Source organism: Chaetodon auriga, chromosome 22 (genome assembly GCF_051107435.1).
Source record: "Chaetodon auriga isolate fChaAug3 chromosome 22, fChaAug3.hap1, whole genome shotgun sequence".
Taxonomy (NCBI): Eukaryota; Metazoa; Chordata; class Actinopteri; order Chaetodontiformes; family Chaetodontidae; genus Chaetodon; species Chaetodon auriga.
The window spans coordinates 14,477,872-14,494,895 of NC_135095.1; the positions used below are offsets into that span (position 1 = coordinate 14,477,872).

The following is a 17,024-nucleotide window of genomic DNA, read 5'->3' on the forward strand; positions in this document are numbered from 1 at the left end:
CTTGTCTGTTTTGGATTAGATGTAGGGCATTATATTTTAAATCTAGGGGATTTATTTTTATTTTTTACATCTACTGATCAAATTAAAGGATTTCCTCTTTCATCTTCTTTCAGCTTTAAAGTATTCACAATTAGTTTACAGTGACACTCCTAAAAATACAGAATATCCAAACACATTTGACTGACAGTGTACAAATCCACAAAGAAAGAAATAGTCAAATTATGTTTTTTTTCCCCCATAATTTTAGAAATTAAATTAATTGGCTGAATATAGATCCAGAAAGTTTGACAGTAGGAACAAGCAGGTCTCTGTTAGCTGTGAACTGGCTCTCAGATCTGTTAAACACATGCAACACAATAGCTTCAGGACAAATATACATGTGTATGCAATAAGTATGTTGTTTGCTTCATATGTCTAATCAAAGGGATCAGAATATTTGGCAAAACTGATCATTTTTAGTTCGATTCGGGCTATTTTTTATTTGCATTTAGTGATTTTCTGAAGGAAACACAATTCTTGATTCACTCGTAAAATTTCCTCACTCATGTTTTGAGCATTCATTTACAGTAATCCCTCTATATGGAGCACAAAATGTTGAAATAAAGGGTATTTAAACGGAGGAATGTTACCGTTTGTAGTCCCACTTCAACATAAAATACATGCAGGGACTGAATGTGGACCCAAGTCTTTGAAAACCTTCTCAACCTTTAAGGCTTCAAGAGATTTTTTCTCCTGTGTGATCAAACCATCCTGCGGCTCAGAGTTTGGTGATGCTGTGTGAAGTGAAGCTGGAGGCCAGGTCGTAGTCTTCCTGCAGCTGGTAGTGTCCGTACCAGCTGTGCCAGTCCGCCCCTGCAGAGCCGCCGTGGCTCTGCTCCGCTGGGCTCTGCTGCCGAGCGTGAACCTCCTCCTGTGCAGGGTGGCAGGGCAGGTGCACGGGCACCTGTGTAGAGCCGAGCCTGTGCAGGATGTCGGGGTTGAACTGGTAAGTAAGCTTGCGTCTCACTTTCATGATCTCACCGGTGCGGCTGTAGTTTCTCAGAGCTCTTGCCATCTTCTGATAGGTCATGGTCTTGCGGTTGCCCTTGCGCTGGCCCCAGCACTCAGCCAGCTTCTCCTTGTTCTTGGAGATGAAGTGGAAGATGCCGCTGCTGCTGTCTGTCCACTGGATTGAGTCGCCCATGTTGGGGTCATTCAGGGCCTCGTGGAGGTATTCATAAAGCCTGAGCTTCTTCCGACCTGAGGAAGTGATTGATCTTGTTTTAATGATGGAATGGAATAAAAAATGAAATCCCAGAGGACCGCCCATGTAGAGCATTAACCTGCTTACCTTTGCTGCTCCTCAGTGGTTGTATCATTGAGTAGAAATGAGGCGAGTCATTTTGCACAGGGTGACCCAGGGAGACATCAGGGATGACCTGAGGCCACGACTGGTGCTGGAAGAGTAACATTTAAAGTCAAAAAACTAATTCTTTCTGCAGCTTTTCTCACAGAAATCTGTTGCATGACTTACAGCCACATCATTCCAGTCATATGCAGGAGGTGGTACATCAGACGGGTGTGTGACGAGGCAGCAGGAGATCTGGCACTGCAGCGATGGCTGCTGGGTCCCCAGAGTTTCGTAATATGTGTAATCTGAAAAGAAAAAGAAAGGTGGCAAATTCAGGTCAGGTGTCATGGTATCCAGATAAAATACAAATGAATTAAAACGACAAAATCAATCAAAACAGCTTTCTTCACATGATAGAAGAGAAGAAAGTTGTAGACAATAATGATAAAAATAGTAATAAACTTCATTTGTACAGCACCTGCCATACAAAAAAGTACAGTTCAAAGTTTTACACATAAAAAAAGACATAGAATGAACATTAAAACAGGGATAGAGTTCCATAATTAATGGAAAATAAAATGTATAGAATAAGATGAAAAATAAAACTACTGAATATCAATAATAAAGTTAAAATAGAGTACATAAAAATGCATAAAATAAATAAAATAAAACATTTTAAAAGAAGTGCAGCAGTGTATAAGTGAGAGTTTTGATTTTTAAGCATAAAATCGTGCATTGAAAATACGACAAACAGCAGAAGTTCTGCAGATTTTTACCGTACCTGAATCATAATATGAATTATTTGAATGCTGCTGAATCACATCTATTGCATCCTGGAAGTGTTGGTTGATGTCATTGTCCAAGGAGGTCTGGAATACATAGACACAGGGGACAAACGTCCTCTCTTAACTCACTTTTCCCTTTAAATAAGGATAAAAATTAAGAACAAGACACAAACTCTTCTAAATGAAAATGCAATCAAAGTCTAGCATCCTCACAACTCACCATCTTGTATGTCTGAGTGTTGCCTTCAGTTGAGGCCATTTCTACCCTATTAGGTGAGCACTGCTACACTAGTGCAGGTGTACACCGCTTGGACAGGTATATATACGTTGCAGACCTCCAATACCTGTTCACTGTTCAGCCACATGAGCAGATTGAGCCGGTCAATTTAAATGTGTTACCGTCAAGATGTCCTGCAGCGCTACACTTCTTCTTTTTTGGAAACAGGGATCAGATAGACACCTGAGCATCACTCTCTCTCTCTCTCTAGCGGAGATCACAATCTACAAACAACAAAAACCTCTTTTATTGCACACTCGACCCAGGAATAGCACCAATTCTCAGCCTGACCTGAGAATTTGCATACCAGGCGAGATACCTGGCTAACATACACATCTATAATTGGTTGCTGTTCAGTAATACGCTTTTCTGTAAATTGAAATTTGAGCCTATAGAACTGCGGGAAGCTTTCGACTGTGCTCCTTTGTTTTCTGGCGCTAAAGTGAATTCATATTTGCATGATGAGTTATTTTCATAGGAGGCGGTAGCCAGGCTCTGAAAAGTGGAACACACAATGGATAACCACTAACTTCTATTAAATTAATAATGTTAATCATTTGTCACTGCCTTTAAGAATATGACTTATATTCCACTTTAACTTAAAGGCTAAATTGATCTCATTTTTTCAGTATCATTCAGTCTAATTTCAACCAGTGTTTTAAATTTGAAATCTTGTGAAGTTTTAGTTACATATTTTGCTCAGAAAAAGTAACTTACAAATGTTTTCTTCTGCCACCACACAACTACAAAAAAGTGCTAAACTAACGACAAACTGGCAAAAGCCGAATTTAAAAGCATTTCATTCCTCACAGAGCAACCTGAATCCTCTCTGATCTTGTAAACAACAAACTTTGTTCCTCTTTTCTTCACTTGTTTATTCCTTTACGACATTTGATGCATCTTTTTTTGCATTTACCCTCTTAATCAATGCTTGCTTGGATTTTATGAGAAGTTTATTGTACAGTAGAAATTAAAATACGTCTGTAATCATTATTATTATTATTATTATTTTAGTTTTTTGCAACAACTCTTACACTATTTCATCCCTTTAATGAAAGTCATTAAATCCTGACTGAAAACAAGCTCAGCATTCTGCTCTCAGCAGGTGCTCCATGTGGAGCTGAGGACAAATTAGAAGAAAAGTCTTAGCTATTTCAGTTTCCAATTGACCAGCAGAATGCCATAAACACAGCCTCAGATGAATGTGATTGTAAAGGTTAATGGTTAATGACGTGGTGATCACTGTTAAACTCTGCCTACGCTTTTTTCCCCACTGTTCAAATAAACACCGGCTTTTTGAGAAGTTCATTTATCTCCGGTGTGCAGTTTTAAATATCAACTGACTTGCCCCTGAAGTTCCCCTTTCAGGCCGGGTAAGAGTGGTGGCAGTCAGGCCTGAGCTGGAAACATCGTGAAAACAAAGAAAATGAAGATGCACAGATTATAGCAAAGTCAAAACATGCATTGTTAGCTTAGAGGAACACTCAGCCGACTCAGCTCTGATCTGACTTGTATGCATATTTTGTTAGATTTTGACTCACTAAAGCTGTTTTCCCACCAGTAAAGAAAAACACCTTGTCACAGTATTTTACCATATTGTGCATGTCTGTGTGCGTGCGTGCATGCAGGAGGAAGGAGTGTCTGCGTGTGCATGCATGCAAATATGCATGTGTGCATGTGAGGTGCGTGTTTGTGCGCGTTTCCTGCCTGTGCAGCACGCTGATAAAAACAAAGAACCACAAACCTCGTCCCCTCAGCCTCTCCGTCTTTCAGGGTGAAACTTCTGTCAGATCAGCTCCATAAATTAGAGACCACAACCTGTCTGGCTGCAGCTGAGGCCTGACAGCTGTGCACTGGCGTTGGCACCGTGTGGGATGCAGATTTGGCTCCCTCGTGCTCCATTAGGCTTCAGTTTGAGGTCTTAGAGTTGTTTTTTAATGTTTTATGCCTGTTTTGTTCTTTAGAATGATATAATCACTGGTATTTTATTCATAGTGCTCCTCATCACCTTTTGATCTAAACTCACAGGTGATCTGAGATACTTTTCTTTATGATTGTCAAACTAGTGTCTCCAGTGTCTCTCAAGGCACCATTTTGGTGATTAAACCTTCATTATCCCCAGAGGTTGAAGTGTGATAACTTTGGTAATCCTCTAGCAACGAACAATTACCCACAAAACAAATTACATTCCCATCAGCCTCAGCTGCACCTTGTGTTTAATGCTAATTAGCAAATGCTAGCATGACCACGCTTAACAGAGATGGTAAGTGTTATACCTGCTAAACATTAGCATGTTAGCATTGTCACTGATTGTCATTGAAAGCATGTTGGCATTTATCTATTTTTGTATATTTGACACATTTAAAGAATAATTTTATGCAGCCCACCTTACATTTATTGCCATTATCTGTGTATTATAGTGCTGAGGCTGTCGGTGAATGTTTATTAGCCCATGTGGTTACGAGCTGAAGAGATTCATGTTTATCTATGAAATTGGTACAGTGTATTTTCTGACAGAGCAGACATGCTGCACCTTTATCTTTCTAAACAAAGAAGCACTTTCCTTCCCCTTCTCAATTCAATAGCTGCGTTTGTGTCGGCAGCGATGTGGGAAGGGTAGGCTGACCGCAGCACAGTCAGCCCCATTGTTCTTCTTTATTTACTGGCACTCGATGAAAATCAAGAAGTGTCAAAGCCACTGGCGCATAATTATGGCTGAATGCTGGTGTGACCGCAGAGTTATAATCATTATCTGTGACCATGTTCATGTCCTGTGCCTTCACTGTGTTTTATATCAGTTTTTTTTTTATCTTTAGACACATTTTCAAGAAGATTTCTAGATTTCTAGCTCTCGCAGTGTAAACCAAGTTGCAGACAAAACTTTTTTTTCATCAATTTTGTCTCCTTTTGTAATTCAGGAGATGCATTTCTTTCTTATTTCCTTCTTTCCCTCTGATTTACCAGAAAAGAAGTTCATTAATTAAGTGCTAGTTTAAATGTGTTTCCTGTTCATGTTGATGAGGTTGATATTGGTTCCCTGGTTTGTTTCTTTAATGACTGAAATGCTGCTGACTGACCACCAGAGGGCAGCACATAGCAGCTAAGATGTGAAGCTCACCTCTTCCAAGGTCCTGGCCACAGGTGGGGGGCTGTGGCTGAGGCAAAGTTTTAACCACCCAGCTGCAGTCATGAGAGATTTTCTTTGTCATTCTCATACAGCCTAAAGTATAAGCCTCCATCTACTCTTAAATATCCATTTAATCTGTCAGATTCTCTGCTGTCTGATCTGGCCTACAAAAACTCTGTATTTCCTGCATGAAAGCAACAAAAATCACTTTCATTTACTAAATTTGATTAACAAAAACAACAAAAGAAATAGAGTAGGCTGTGTAATTTCTACTACAGGGAACTGTCAGCTCTCTGTGCAGCTCACTGTAAACCACTGAGAAGCTAAACTTAAATCTAACAAGTTGTAGTATGGACTAATCTGCTTTGCTGCGTGCAGGTCTGATCATTTTCCACCCACTCTGTCCAGTTTACTCTTTGTGTTTGTATCCAAATCTGTTGCACTCTTTACACAGGGAGGTCAAAGGTCAGGGCTGACACCACCAGAGCTGGGTGGGGTTTGGAGTCCTTCACAGGTTCACCCTAATGCACTAATGTTCCCATTCAAATCTGCAATCCAGCCAAAAGGTTTCCTTTGGCTGACTATCTGAGTGGCAGTTCTTCAGTAAATCTGGAATAACATGACAGCTAGAAGAGGAAGTGGTGAGATAATAAGAGACGCAATCACACAAAGAAACATCCACAAACATTTCAAGTTTCAGGATTCTTTAAAATTGTAACTTACGTGATTTTACATTCCAGGTTTCACTGACTAAATTTCCTCAGAGATCTATGGTACACAGAAAAACAAAGGCCATGGGCTCTGCTGTGAGCTGAGGTAGCACAAAACGAATCCGAAAAATCAAATTGATGTGTCTGATAATGACTAAAATACAAAGAGTGTCGGAGAATAAAATCCAGAATTCAGAGAGTGAAGTGGAATATTTCGTTTGGAATAGACTTGAAAACAAAAGAGTTGTGTTGAAAGGGGGATTCGTGGTTAAAGGAGGGGTTTTCTACTTTCTGCAGTAGGCCACAGCACCATATGCCACTACTCCTACAACGGCTACTAAAGCAGCGCCTCCACACAGCAGCTCAGTGGAGCTCAGAGGTTTGGTAGTCTTTTGTAGAGCAGCGGGCTCCGGCTTTTCTGGCGCCGCCTGAGAGGCTTCGACTGAATGTTCCTCCACGTCCGAGAGGGGAATCTGTGAGAATTTTAGTTGCTCGAGGCTTTCTATCAGAGGCTCTGCTGCCATCGGAGCGAGGATAGAAGGAGGGTGGAGGCCCTGAGTAGAATACAGCTCCTCAGCTTCGGAGGTTGTGGTTGAAGGGACCGGGGTGGATGTAGTGGAGGGGGGGTCGAGCCTGACGATAGGCAGAGGAGGCAGCGCCATCGGGGGAACCACCTGCCTGAACTCTGCAGGCTCCCTCTCCATGCGGGGCTCCTCTGCTGACACCAGGAGCTCCTCAGTTTCTGGGGCCTGGAGGTCCTGCTCCTCCTCTCTCAGCCCAACCAGCTCCCTCTCCCCTCCTAAGACGCTCAACACGCTCGTCTGCAGCTCCTCATCTTCCTCCTCCTCTTCCTCTGTTCTCCTCCCCCTCTCCTCCTCCTTCTCTGCCTCCTCGAGCATCTCGGCCTCCTCCCGCTCCAGGTGGACCATGTCGGAGTTGGAGGAGTGGTTCTCCTCTGCGGTCAGAGCCATCCCGTCACTGCTGTCCAGGCTCTTGGTGTCCTCAGGGTCCACGTCGCCCATCGTGGACCAGGACTCTGCCAGCAGGCTTTCGCTCTGCCAGGGTCCGGGACTCTCTGCATGGGTCAGGGGCAGAGCAGCAGGTCCGGGGCTGAGGGGGCCGGCCTCCCCGCCTCCTCCATCCCCCCTGCTGGGCTCGACTGGGGCCTTTCCCTCCAGAATGAAGGCTGACTGCTGCAGAGACAAAATGGGTAAATATTTCCATTTAATGCTACAGAGTTCTTCTTCTGTGCTACATTTCAGACATGTTTTACTCAACATGTCTCATCTGTTTTATTATTATTATTATTGCTATTAACCTGTGGTTAAACGTTGTAAAACATGATCATTTTGTTTTGAAATTTGCTGTATAAATTAAGTGTATCATTGTCATTAGTATTAGTAGAATTAGAAAATGTCTGACTTTAGCACACCCTGGTGGTAGTATCAAAAAAAGGCGCTGTAGCAGAGACGAATGCATACCAGCACACTGAGAACCCAGCACATAGACTGCACCAGTTTCCACCAGATTGTGTATTTTTGCCACCAGTCAAAACTTCATCCTATCAGAATCATTTGAAAAGTTCTTCACATAGTGGATTTAATAAATAACAATACTGCGTGTTCATTTGTCAACAGGTCCGTGTTCTCCGTGACATCAGTGAGGCTGCGGTTGGAAAAAGTTGCTCACTGGCTGCTCTGTATTGCAGCGGCTGTGACTATCTATAGCCTCGACCTGCATATCTTACTATGTTTAGGCACTATATACATCTCCATCTGTCACCCAAGAGTGGAAGCTATTTCAGTGATTTCACATGACAAGATGAGAGTAGGAGCATATGATGGAAGTGACATGTTATTCATTTTGTCTGAAACAGCACAATTCCTGCAGTCCACCTCCAAATCCAACCAAAACTGAGACCTTAACGTTTAATCTCAGAATCCTGATTTCTGAAAGAAGTGCTACCCAGATTAAGGCTGACCACTGTGTACATGGTTGTTTGCGTGAATTAGGTTCAAAAGTCTCGGTCTCAAGGTGACCCTCCTCACCCCTCAGCTCGCCGTCTCAGCTTTGATTGCAGAAAGTATTCACGCCCGTGCCAGCCCCAGAATAGACGCTCTCAACACTTGCTCTTCACTGTCCAGAGTTGTATCACGTTCACAACATGTGGCCTGTTTGTGGTCACTCATATGCTTTATAGTGAGAGCACAGGAGTGGAAACGAGCGTGTGTGAATGTGAAAAAATATTTGGGTGAAGTTGAATCTATGTAATGAAACCTTTGAGCTTGAATTAAAGTAATATTTTCAGCTGATTTGGCTGCAGTATGTTCAGAATCAGAACCAGATTCAGATTTTTGTGTGCACATAAAAGGTTATAAGTTGCTCTCATTGTGCTTATACACAGAACAGCTAGAAACAAGGCCGTCAAAGCTGAATAAAGACATTTAAAATAAACATAGAACTATCATATACACGCAAGTAGGTGAAAAGATAGATGTAAGTATGTATATAAAAATGACCAACAGCATAAAATGTCAATATAAAAATATTTTTGTTTGTCTGTATTAGAAGCTAAAATGAAAACTGCTCAGCCTAATTCCTGAAATATCTCATAAATTAACAGTTTCTGGCTCAGATGCATCCTCTCCTCCCTCCATCAGCAGTAAACCTGCACATCAGTGAGTCCACACCAGCTGTAAGAGGGAGGAGGGCAGCAGGAAGAAGTGACTGATGCTCTTTTTAATATATAATGGCTCTGTTGCACAAATGACATTTTATTTAAAATACGAATAAAATCTAATCCTGGTCTGAATTTCTTCTTCTTTCAGTCAAATCCAAATGAGATTTGACACTCATACTGTTGACCTTCATCAGGTTATGATCAGGTTCTTGTTAGATTCTGGTTCAGCATCTTGGAGGTCTCATTTTCAGGTTGTAGCTTTTGTAGAGTTTGAAATGATCCAGATCAGGTAGAGAGACACAATACGAACAAAAAGTAGACTCTGTGCTGTTTGAGGCTTAACGAAGCTTAATGCATCCATGTACTTTGTTAGGTCTCGAGTACATTTCACAATTCTGTAGCGAAACGTTTAATATCAAAAACAGATGCATTCATGTTCTTTCATTTATAAGAACAGCTGTGGCCTTTCATTTTTCCTCTGTGACCCTAAAAATAAATGTAAGAGGAGAGCCCTGCTTAATGAAGATAAATCCTCTAACAGCCTCTTCAGGGCTTGAATATCTGTTACATTTGCACTCAACCTTACGCTAAGTTGAGAATCCAAAATCTAAGAGGTGTCGCTGTTTACTGTAAGCAAAACAAATCGTTGTAATTAGTGATAATTAGCAGCAGCAGGAGGAAAGCGGATTCAGCAGTTAGATTCATTGTGGGTTGAGCTGTATTTCGTTTTGTGGAAGTAAATAAGCAGGAAAGCTGTAGAAGTTACTGAAGAGTGTGTGCATCAACGGCAACGTTTATCATTTGGTCTCATAGAAATATGCAACTCCGAGGAGTCGTGAGTGAAATCCGAGTCATTTTAATGGCTCTCAAGACAAAAATATTGAGGGCCATTGATCTAGATTTTCTCTGGATACGACTGGAAATGTATATCAGAAGTTCTGTCTTTGAATTTCTTTCCTTTTTTAATTCCTCAAACAGCCTGTTCAAGCCTCGAGGATGCCTTTGAGATTCGTCCCTGAAATCTTGACAGAACTCCCCCGACCACATCTAAACCTCACGTGTAAATATGTCCTATTAGCAGGGTCTTCATTTGCAAAATTCCTTTTGTGTTGCCTTACAGGAAAAGCAAACCCCCTTCCTGCCTGTTACACAACAGCTTGGTACTTTCTGTGCAATAAAACCTTCTGACTCTGAGTCCTGCAGCTGCGTGAAAGCAGTAAAAAGCCTTGAATAAACATTTCGAGCACACAGCAGTGACTTTATGGCGCTAAACGAGCTCATTATTAATGATCGGGTTTGTGTTCCAGTAATCAGATCTGTTCATCTACATTTTATCTGATTTGAATATTTTGTATATTATCATTTTTTCTCACATCTTCATGACTAAACTTGAATCACTCCACCTCTTCCAGAGTGATCAGGCTTCAGTGATTTAATGGCCAGCTAGCTGCCATGTTTCTCTGTCCTGCAGACCTCAGCTGACTTCAGTCCACAGTAAAAGTTGGCCACATGCACATTTTGAACCCTTCACACACACACACACACACACACACACACACACACACACACACACACACACACACACACACACAGACTCATCTCCTTCTTCTCAGCCACCCTCCTTCACTTACTGGCCTACTTGAGTAATTGGATTCCCATTGATCCTTTCCCAGCGATAACACACTCATGGTGAAGCAAATGATGAGGGAGATTGAGGGCATTCTTTCTGTGCTAATGTGTGAGGAGGGCAGAGTGATATCAGATCCCAGATTTTACTAAAAAGGTCAGATTTCAATGTCAGAGTTGGTCGAAGAGACAAACCAGCTCTTCACAGCAGTTTCTGCCTTATGCAAGGTGAGATTTTACCCTTCACTACAGCACAGTGACCCGTAATGACCCTTCTAACTCCGACATGTTTACAGACAACACCCTTCTAACAAAAGGCCCATAAAAATCTGATCACGTTCTTGACTCAAGCCAAAGCTCTTCTTCGGACTTCAGGCTTTGCTGAAACTTTCTGCCGTGTGAATAAAAAGGAAGAACGAGATCCGAGCATACCTGCGTCCTCTCGGCGCGGCGCTGAAGGAGCTGCTAGATAAGAAGCAGATGCTGGAGATCAAAGTGAGACGTGCATTCACACACGAAGCCTCGAAACAACAGAGAGGCAGACATGCATGCCGTAGCTGGCTCAGGAATAACAAGATGGGCAAGCTGTGCAAAAATCTCTCCCTCCTGCCCTCCCTCCCTCCCTCCCTCTCTCCCTCACCCACCCCTCTGCCCAAACCCATGACATAACAGTTGGCCGGTGAGCAGTCGGTGGTGACTTTGCTGTCTGGTCAGAGTGAGAAAGATAAGGAATATTGTAAATAAACAGCAAAAAATCTTGCCTCAGACTTTGACCTGTGTGTCTGAAAGGCCAGCAGAGGTCAGTGGGTAAGCGTTTCTCTCAGGTAAACAGTCTGTGGACTCTTATGTTCAGTGACCAAACAGCAGATTATCAGTCAGTCACTGTGTGCTGTGAGCAGGTGACACTGAGCGGAAAACGCATGTCAGACAGGGAGAAGAGCTATTTCTAAAGCTGAACTTTCCATGTTCTACTTCCCTCTACTGGCAAGACGTGTTATAAGGCTGGAAACTATGCCAGGAGGCTTCGCTGTGGTGCACTTGCACAGTTTGCTACCCCAAATCAATAGAGTTCATTTCTTGCTGTACATTTTCCCCATTTAAATTGCATAAAAGACAATGCAAATAAAGACAATACGGTGGTAAAGTTTACATTATTTCCATCTAAAATGATTTCAGTTCATTTACAGTATATTAAACGCTTATATTGATATGCAGTATAAGTAAAAGAGACGTATAATACAGTAGATAATATTCCTAGTTTATCTTTCTACGTAAGGATAAGAGCGTCTCTTTTCCTCGCCCCTGATTGGCTGTTCAACCGGAAGTAAACATCATGTGACGTCGCAAATCAGCTGATCCGGCACAGACATCTTTACGAGTCACGACTGCAGCGATTAATTCAAACCTCTTCGTCTGTGGTTTTCCGGTAAATAACCGTCGATTTAAAGCTCAAGCTGCAGCGTTAAAACCTTCTTGTGATTAACGGAAGTCTCTTTTATCCCTCAGCGGTTTTATTTTTGGTGTTTTTTGCTCTTTTTTCCTCGCAGGCCCCGCGGATCTTTGACAGCAGCGACCATGGCGCTCAGCGATGCCGACGTACAGAAGCAGGTAACGAACCGTTTTAACCTTCAAAAATGACACCATTCAGCTGTTCCTCTTCGGTTACTGATGAAGGGCTTTTGACGTTGCTAACCGTCCTATTACAACACTGAGAAATGTTTCTAGGAGCTATAAGTTGTCGAGGTTTGTGTGTCGAGGAGAATGACATTGAGAGAGCTGCAGTGTGTTAGCACCGAAGTAAACATAAGCTAGCTATAACACTTAGGCTGTTTCTGACTGGGGGTTTGGTACATAATAGTGCAAGTTTAGCAAAGTAAGCAGCCATTTTGAAGCCGGTGTTGTGTGGATGCTACGGCTGAGATGTGGAGGGTCATATTTCCTAATGGTCACATGACGAACACATGCCAGGCCTGATGAGGAACTGGGAGTGAGTGAGCCACTGTCTGGAGTGCTCAATGGGAAATGTTAGCAAACACCGAAAATAACCGACAGCAGGCCTGATGCAAAGCTGCAGAAGTCAGCTGGGTCTTATGAGCTTTGGTCTGAGGTTCGTAAGCAAAATGGACAAAAACATTCCTCACTGTAGTGACAGTCAGCTCACAGCAGGGTGAGGAATCATCTCCAGGTTTCTCTGTGAGAGAGATGACAGTACTCTCAGATGAAACTGTGTGCATGTAAAACCCTAAAGAAGTCATGGCGGAGGAGGTCATGAATGTGTCTTTCTTCCTGTTTGCAGATCAAGCACATGATGGCCTTCATTGAACAGGAGGCCAATGAGAAGGCAGAAGAAATCGATGCAAAGGTAAAGTCACACGGCGGCGCAGACGGTGAACAGAATGGATGATTTCATTTGTAGTTTTTGGACATTTGCTGCCTTTTTAGGAGTGAGTCAACAGTAGGGAGATGACAGGTCTCACTGGACTCGGGCCATGATCAGAGGCTCAAGCTCTGAGGGCCGTGTCTTAAATGTATTGTGGGAAAAACACAAGTATGGACTCATTCTTCAATACTGATGCCGGCAGATGTCAGGATAGTCAACGTCAGCATGTCTTTTCTTCAGACTTGATCAATATCAGGCCTGTGATACAGCAACTTATGGCATTATAGTGTGAAGTTTATTGCAGTGCCCCCATCAGATGTGTCACTGTTCCTTTAATTCTTTATTTAAACAGGTTGGGTCGCAACAAGAGAAAACATATACATTACAAACATGGACAATCACACAGAAATGAACATCGTCAGACATAATAGACACTGATTCCACATGAACGAGATCTTTCCAGGTGGCATTCAGACTGTTTGAGTATAATGTTTTAAAATACAATCATTAATCTCAGCATAAGGGGAACTAAAAGTTGGTTAGTTATATCAGTGTGTTGGATTTAGTGACATCTAGTGGTGAGGTTGCAGATTGCAGACAGGTGAAGACCCTTGTGTGCCTTTCCAAACGTGTAGGAGAAAGAAAGTCAGAGTTTGGTTTGTCCGTTCTGAGCTTCTGGAAAAAGTTGGTGGTGCAACATGGAGGAGGACCCGCTCCCTCTGTGATACTATGAGCTCATTCAAAGGAAACACAATCACTGATCCCTATTGCACCAATGAAAACATGCATATGAATATTATATTATAGCTCCCCCTAAATCTTACACACTGGCCCTTCAAACATATTTCTATGGAAGCTGCGTTATAATAATATTTATATAAGGCTGACGATCATGTCGTCAAGTGGCTTCAACATCAACCTTTAGTTACAGTACATATGTCTATGAGGCAATAAGGTTATTATCTTATTGTACAGGAATAGTTTATTATTATCCTGTAAAACCCATTTCATTATACATCTGATTTGATTCTATAAATTGGTATAGGATAAGATAAGATAAGGCTTTATTGATCTCACGCCGGGGAAATTAAGTCAATACAGGCATCAAGTATTACAGAAAGCAAACACAGTAGCACAGAAGGGTCAAGATAAAGAAGTGTGCAGGAGATAACAAAGTGTACAGGACGATGGAATAGAAAATCAAGGATTTCTGGCCGACTGAACTCTGTCTCCTCCTGCAGGCGGAAGAGGAGTTCAACATCGAGAAGGGCCGCCTGGTCCAGACTCAGAGGCTGAAGATAATGGAGTACTACGAGAAGAAAGAGAAGCAGATCGAGCAGCAGAAGAAAATGTGAGTCATGGCGAGAAATCACATGACACGTGGAGCCCTCCCTTCCTTAATGCGGCCTTTTTAAGAACAAAGAAAAGTCTGTACACAGTTCCCCTAATTTTATAAAGTGGCTTCATCCCACAGTGACTCTTTTGTAACCTGCCCCAAACAGTCTCCAGTGTTTCCATGCTAACAAACACCGTCTCACTTTGGGATCCAGAATGACTCAATGTGTGTGTGTCATTTGTCTGCTTCACAGTCAGATGTCAAACCTGATGAACCAGGCTCGACTGAAGGTGCTGAAGGCCCGCGATGATATGATCTCAGTGAGCAGCCGCACATCGTCTTGTCATCACGGCGTCGTGTAGAGATGCTGTTTGTAAATAGTAGTAAAAATGCTGTGTGTGTCTGTGCCCTCAGGAAATGCTGAATGAGGCCCGCCAGCGGCTCACTAACGTAGCTAAAGACTCAGCCAGGTACCCAGCTCTGATGGACGGGCTGATGCTACAGGTGGGTTTAGGCTGCAGTGTTTGCTGATGTTGATTTGCGTTATACAGAGAAGTGTTGCTCTTATAGAATATGCTCATTGTTATAAGTGGGATGGACGTAATATTAGAAATACCTCTCAGTACGATGCAGTAAGATAAGGCAGTTTCAGCATAAACTGAACGTTATGAGCTTCACGTGCAGCTGATATGTCAGACTGTATTACTCTCAGCTCGCGTTGTTTATGAGGGTGTTGTTAAAAATGGAGATCTGATAACCTTTTTATAATGTCTCACATCAGGGATTCTATCAGCTTCTGGAGCCCAAAGTGACTATTCGCTGCCGCAAACAGGACGTGCAGATGGTACAGGTGAGTAAATGAGTGACAGTAGGTACAATCCAAGCCACTGTGGATCAAGGAGAGGCCATCGAGTGCCACGAAGCTCAGGGAAGCAAGTGACATCTAAATTCAGATTGTACTGTGACCCTTTCAGGCTTCCATCCAGAGGAATATTCCCATATATAAAGCAGCAGTGAAGACCAACCTGGAGGTCCGCATCGACCAGGACAACTTCATCCCCCCGGACATGTAAGCAGCGTCACGTTTGAGACACAAGTCAGACGTCACTGCGGTTAAATGAACTCCTGAAGACTTTTGATTTCTCGTTGTTTGGTTCAGTTCTGGAGGCATTGAGCTCTACAACGGTGACGGGAAGATCAAGGTGTCCAACACCCTGGAGAGCAGACTGGACCTCATGGCTCAGCAGGTAGGACGTCGAGACAGCTGATGACTGTTAACTGACAGCTGAGAAAAGACACAGTAGTCACACCCCTGTAAATATGCTGCACATGTGCAGGTACAGCATGTCGAGATTTATCAGAATATGGAAGCACTTGTCTTGTAATTCTATTGTTTAATAGTTTTTAGATTGATTTTTACATTAACTTTTTATTTAAATTGAGTTTGTGATTTTTTTTTTGTATTGTCTCCTTTATATTTGATTTGTGGGAACTCTTTAAAAAGAGAGTTTCCTGGTTAAATAAGGGTCAAAAGGCCATCACTGGTCATCAATGGCTTTTAAGAGTAACAAACCATTATTGGCCTAAATTGAATTACTTGTTACCCGAATGAGTGCAATTGTTAACAGACTTGACAAAATGAGATTAGTGCAGCTCTCGTGTTGTCTGAACTTACTGTCACAAGGTGGAGTGACAGATGCCTTGTGGGTATTTACGTGTTTGTCTCTTTCATTTATTCTTTGGTACATGTGACCTTTATTTTGCATTAAAAGTGCTGAGTTTATTAAAAACAAAAACAACAAAAAGCAATTAAACACAGCAGCTATTTTGAGCAATTTTAGCAGTTTTTCAAGTAAACCCACCAAACCTTCACCAGCTCCAGCCTCTTAAATGTGAGTTAAATTGTATGAACCTGTGTTTGTGTTTGCAGATGATGCCTGAAATCCGAGTGGCTCTCTTCGGCGCCAACCCGAACCGCAAGTTTATGGACTGAGTAGCTGTGCTGTGTTAGAGAAAAGCCCTCCTTTTATTTTTTATTTTGTCATATGAAAAGACGTCATTCCTCTGTCTGTGAAACGAATTTCCGATGCAAACGAGGCGCATTGTTGTCGTGTGATGTATTGCTGTATTTTTCTGTGCATTAAGGGACATGATGGACGCTGCGGCTCAACGTTACAGATGTGCGCTGTAACAGCTGTAATGACCGGTTTACTCTGCTGCTTCCCTTTCAAGGGTCCTGGTTTACACTGTTTAAAGATGGCCGGGTCGGCGGATTGGCTGAATGTTTGACAGGTTGTCCTCTAATTGGATCAGTTTCTGTGACAAACATTGCAACTGCGTCACGGTTTTCCCACTTCATTAACCTCTACCCCCACATTAAGTATTATTAAGTTGCATGGGGCATTGTGTTGCTAATGGGTGTCTGCTCCAACCAATCAGAGAAAAACATAGCATCCAGGAAACTAAAGCGAAGGCTGCACATGACCTAAGAGTTAATTTATTGGTGTTGCATCGACCGTACATCATTCTGCCATGAATTAAACGAGGGGGGGTTATCATTCCAGAGCGTGCACTGTATGTATATGAGGTTTCCAGATTAAATTATACGTATGTGTGGTTGTTGTTTTTGTTCTTTTCTTTTTTTGATTGTGTCTCAAAATGTTATATTGTGGAAATGTAAAACCTAATTAAATTGAAATCATTAGTATCACGTCTCAGCTCGGTGTGATTCGTCCTCGCTGTAGAGCAACGTACGCTTTTAACATTTATTCTG

At 42.3% G+C, this 17,024-nt stretch overlaps 3 protein-coding genes across 3 annotated transcripts; 1 reads left to right on the forward strand and 2 right to left on the reverse strand.

Moving 5' to 3' along the window:
* LOC143315121 (transcription factor Spi-C-like) lies at positions 1-2,387 on the reverse strand. The gene is made up of 5 exons (XM_076722603.1): positions 2,336-2,387; positions 2,112-2,199; positions 1,514-1,635; positions 1,331-1,436; positions 1-1,239 (listed from the first exon to the last, which is right to left on the reverse strand). The coding sequence occupies exons 1-5, from the start codon at positions 2,372-2,374 to the stop codon at positions 758-760; spliced, it is 837 nt and encodes a 278-aa protein (XP_076578718.1). The 5' UTR covers positions 2,375-2,387; the 3' UTR covers positions 1-757.
* Positions 2,388-6,206: 3,819 nt separating this feature from the next.
* Positions 6,207-11,095, reverse strand: LOC143315066 (uncharacterized). The gene is made up of 2 exons (XM_076722511.1): positions 10,968-11,095; positions 6,207-7,422 (listed from the first exon to the last, which is right to left on the reverse strand). The coding sequence occupies exon 2, from the start codon at positions 7,249-7,251 to the stop codon at positions 6,514-6,516; it is 738 nt and encodes a 245-aa protein (XP_076578626.1). The 5' UTR covers positions 7,252-7,422; positions 10,968-11,095; the 3' UTR covers positions 6,207-6,513.
* Positions 11,096-11,871: 776 nt separating this feature from the next.
* On the forward strand, positions 11,872-16,958 carry atp6v1e1b (ATPase H+ transporting V1 subunit E1b). Its single transcript, XM_076722309.1, has 10 exons — positions 11,872-11,961; positions 12,083-12,143; positions 12,832-12,897; positions 14,157-14,266; positions 14,505-14,571; positions 14,666-14,755; positions 15,033-15,101; positions 15,226-15,320; positions 15,411-15,498; positions 16,182-16,958. The coding sequence occupies exons 2-10, from the start codon at positions 12,111-12,113 to the stop codon at positions 16,242-16,244; spliced, it is 681 nt and encodes a 226-aa protein (XP_076578424.1). The 5' UTR covers positions 11,872-11,961; positions 12,083-12,110; the 3' UTR covers positions 16,245-16,958.
* Positions 16,959-17,024: the final 66 nt, after the last annotated feature.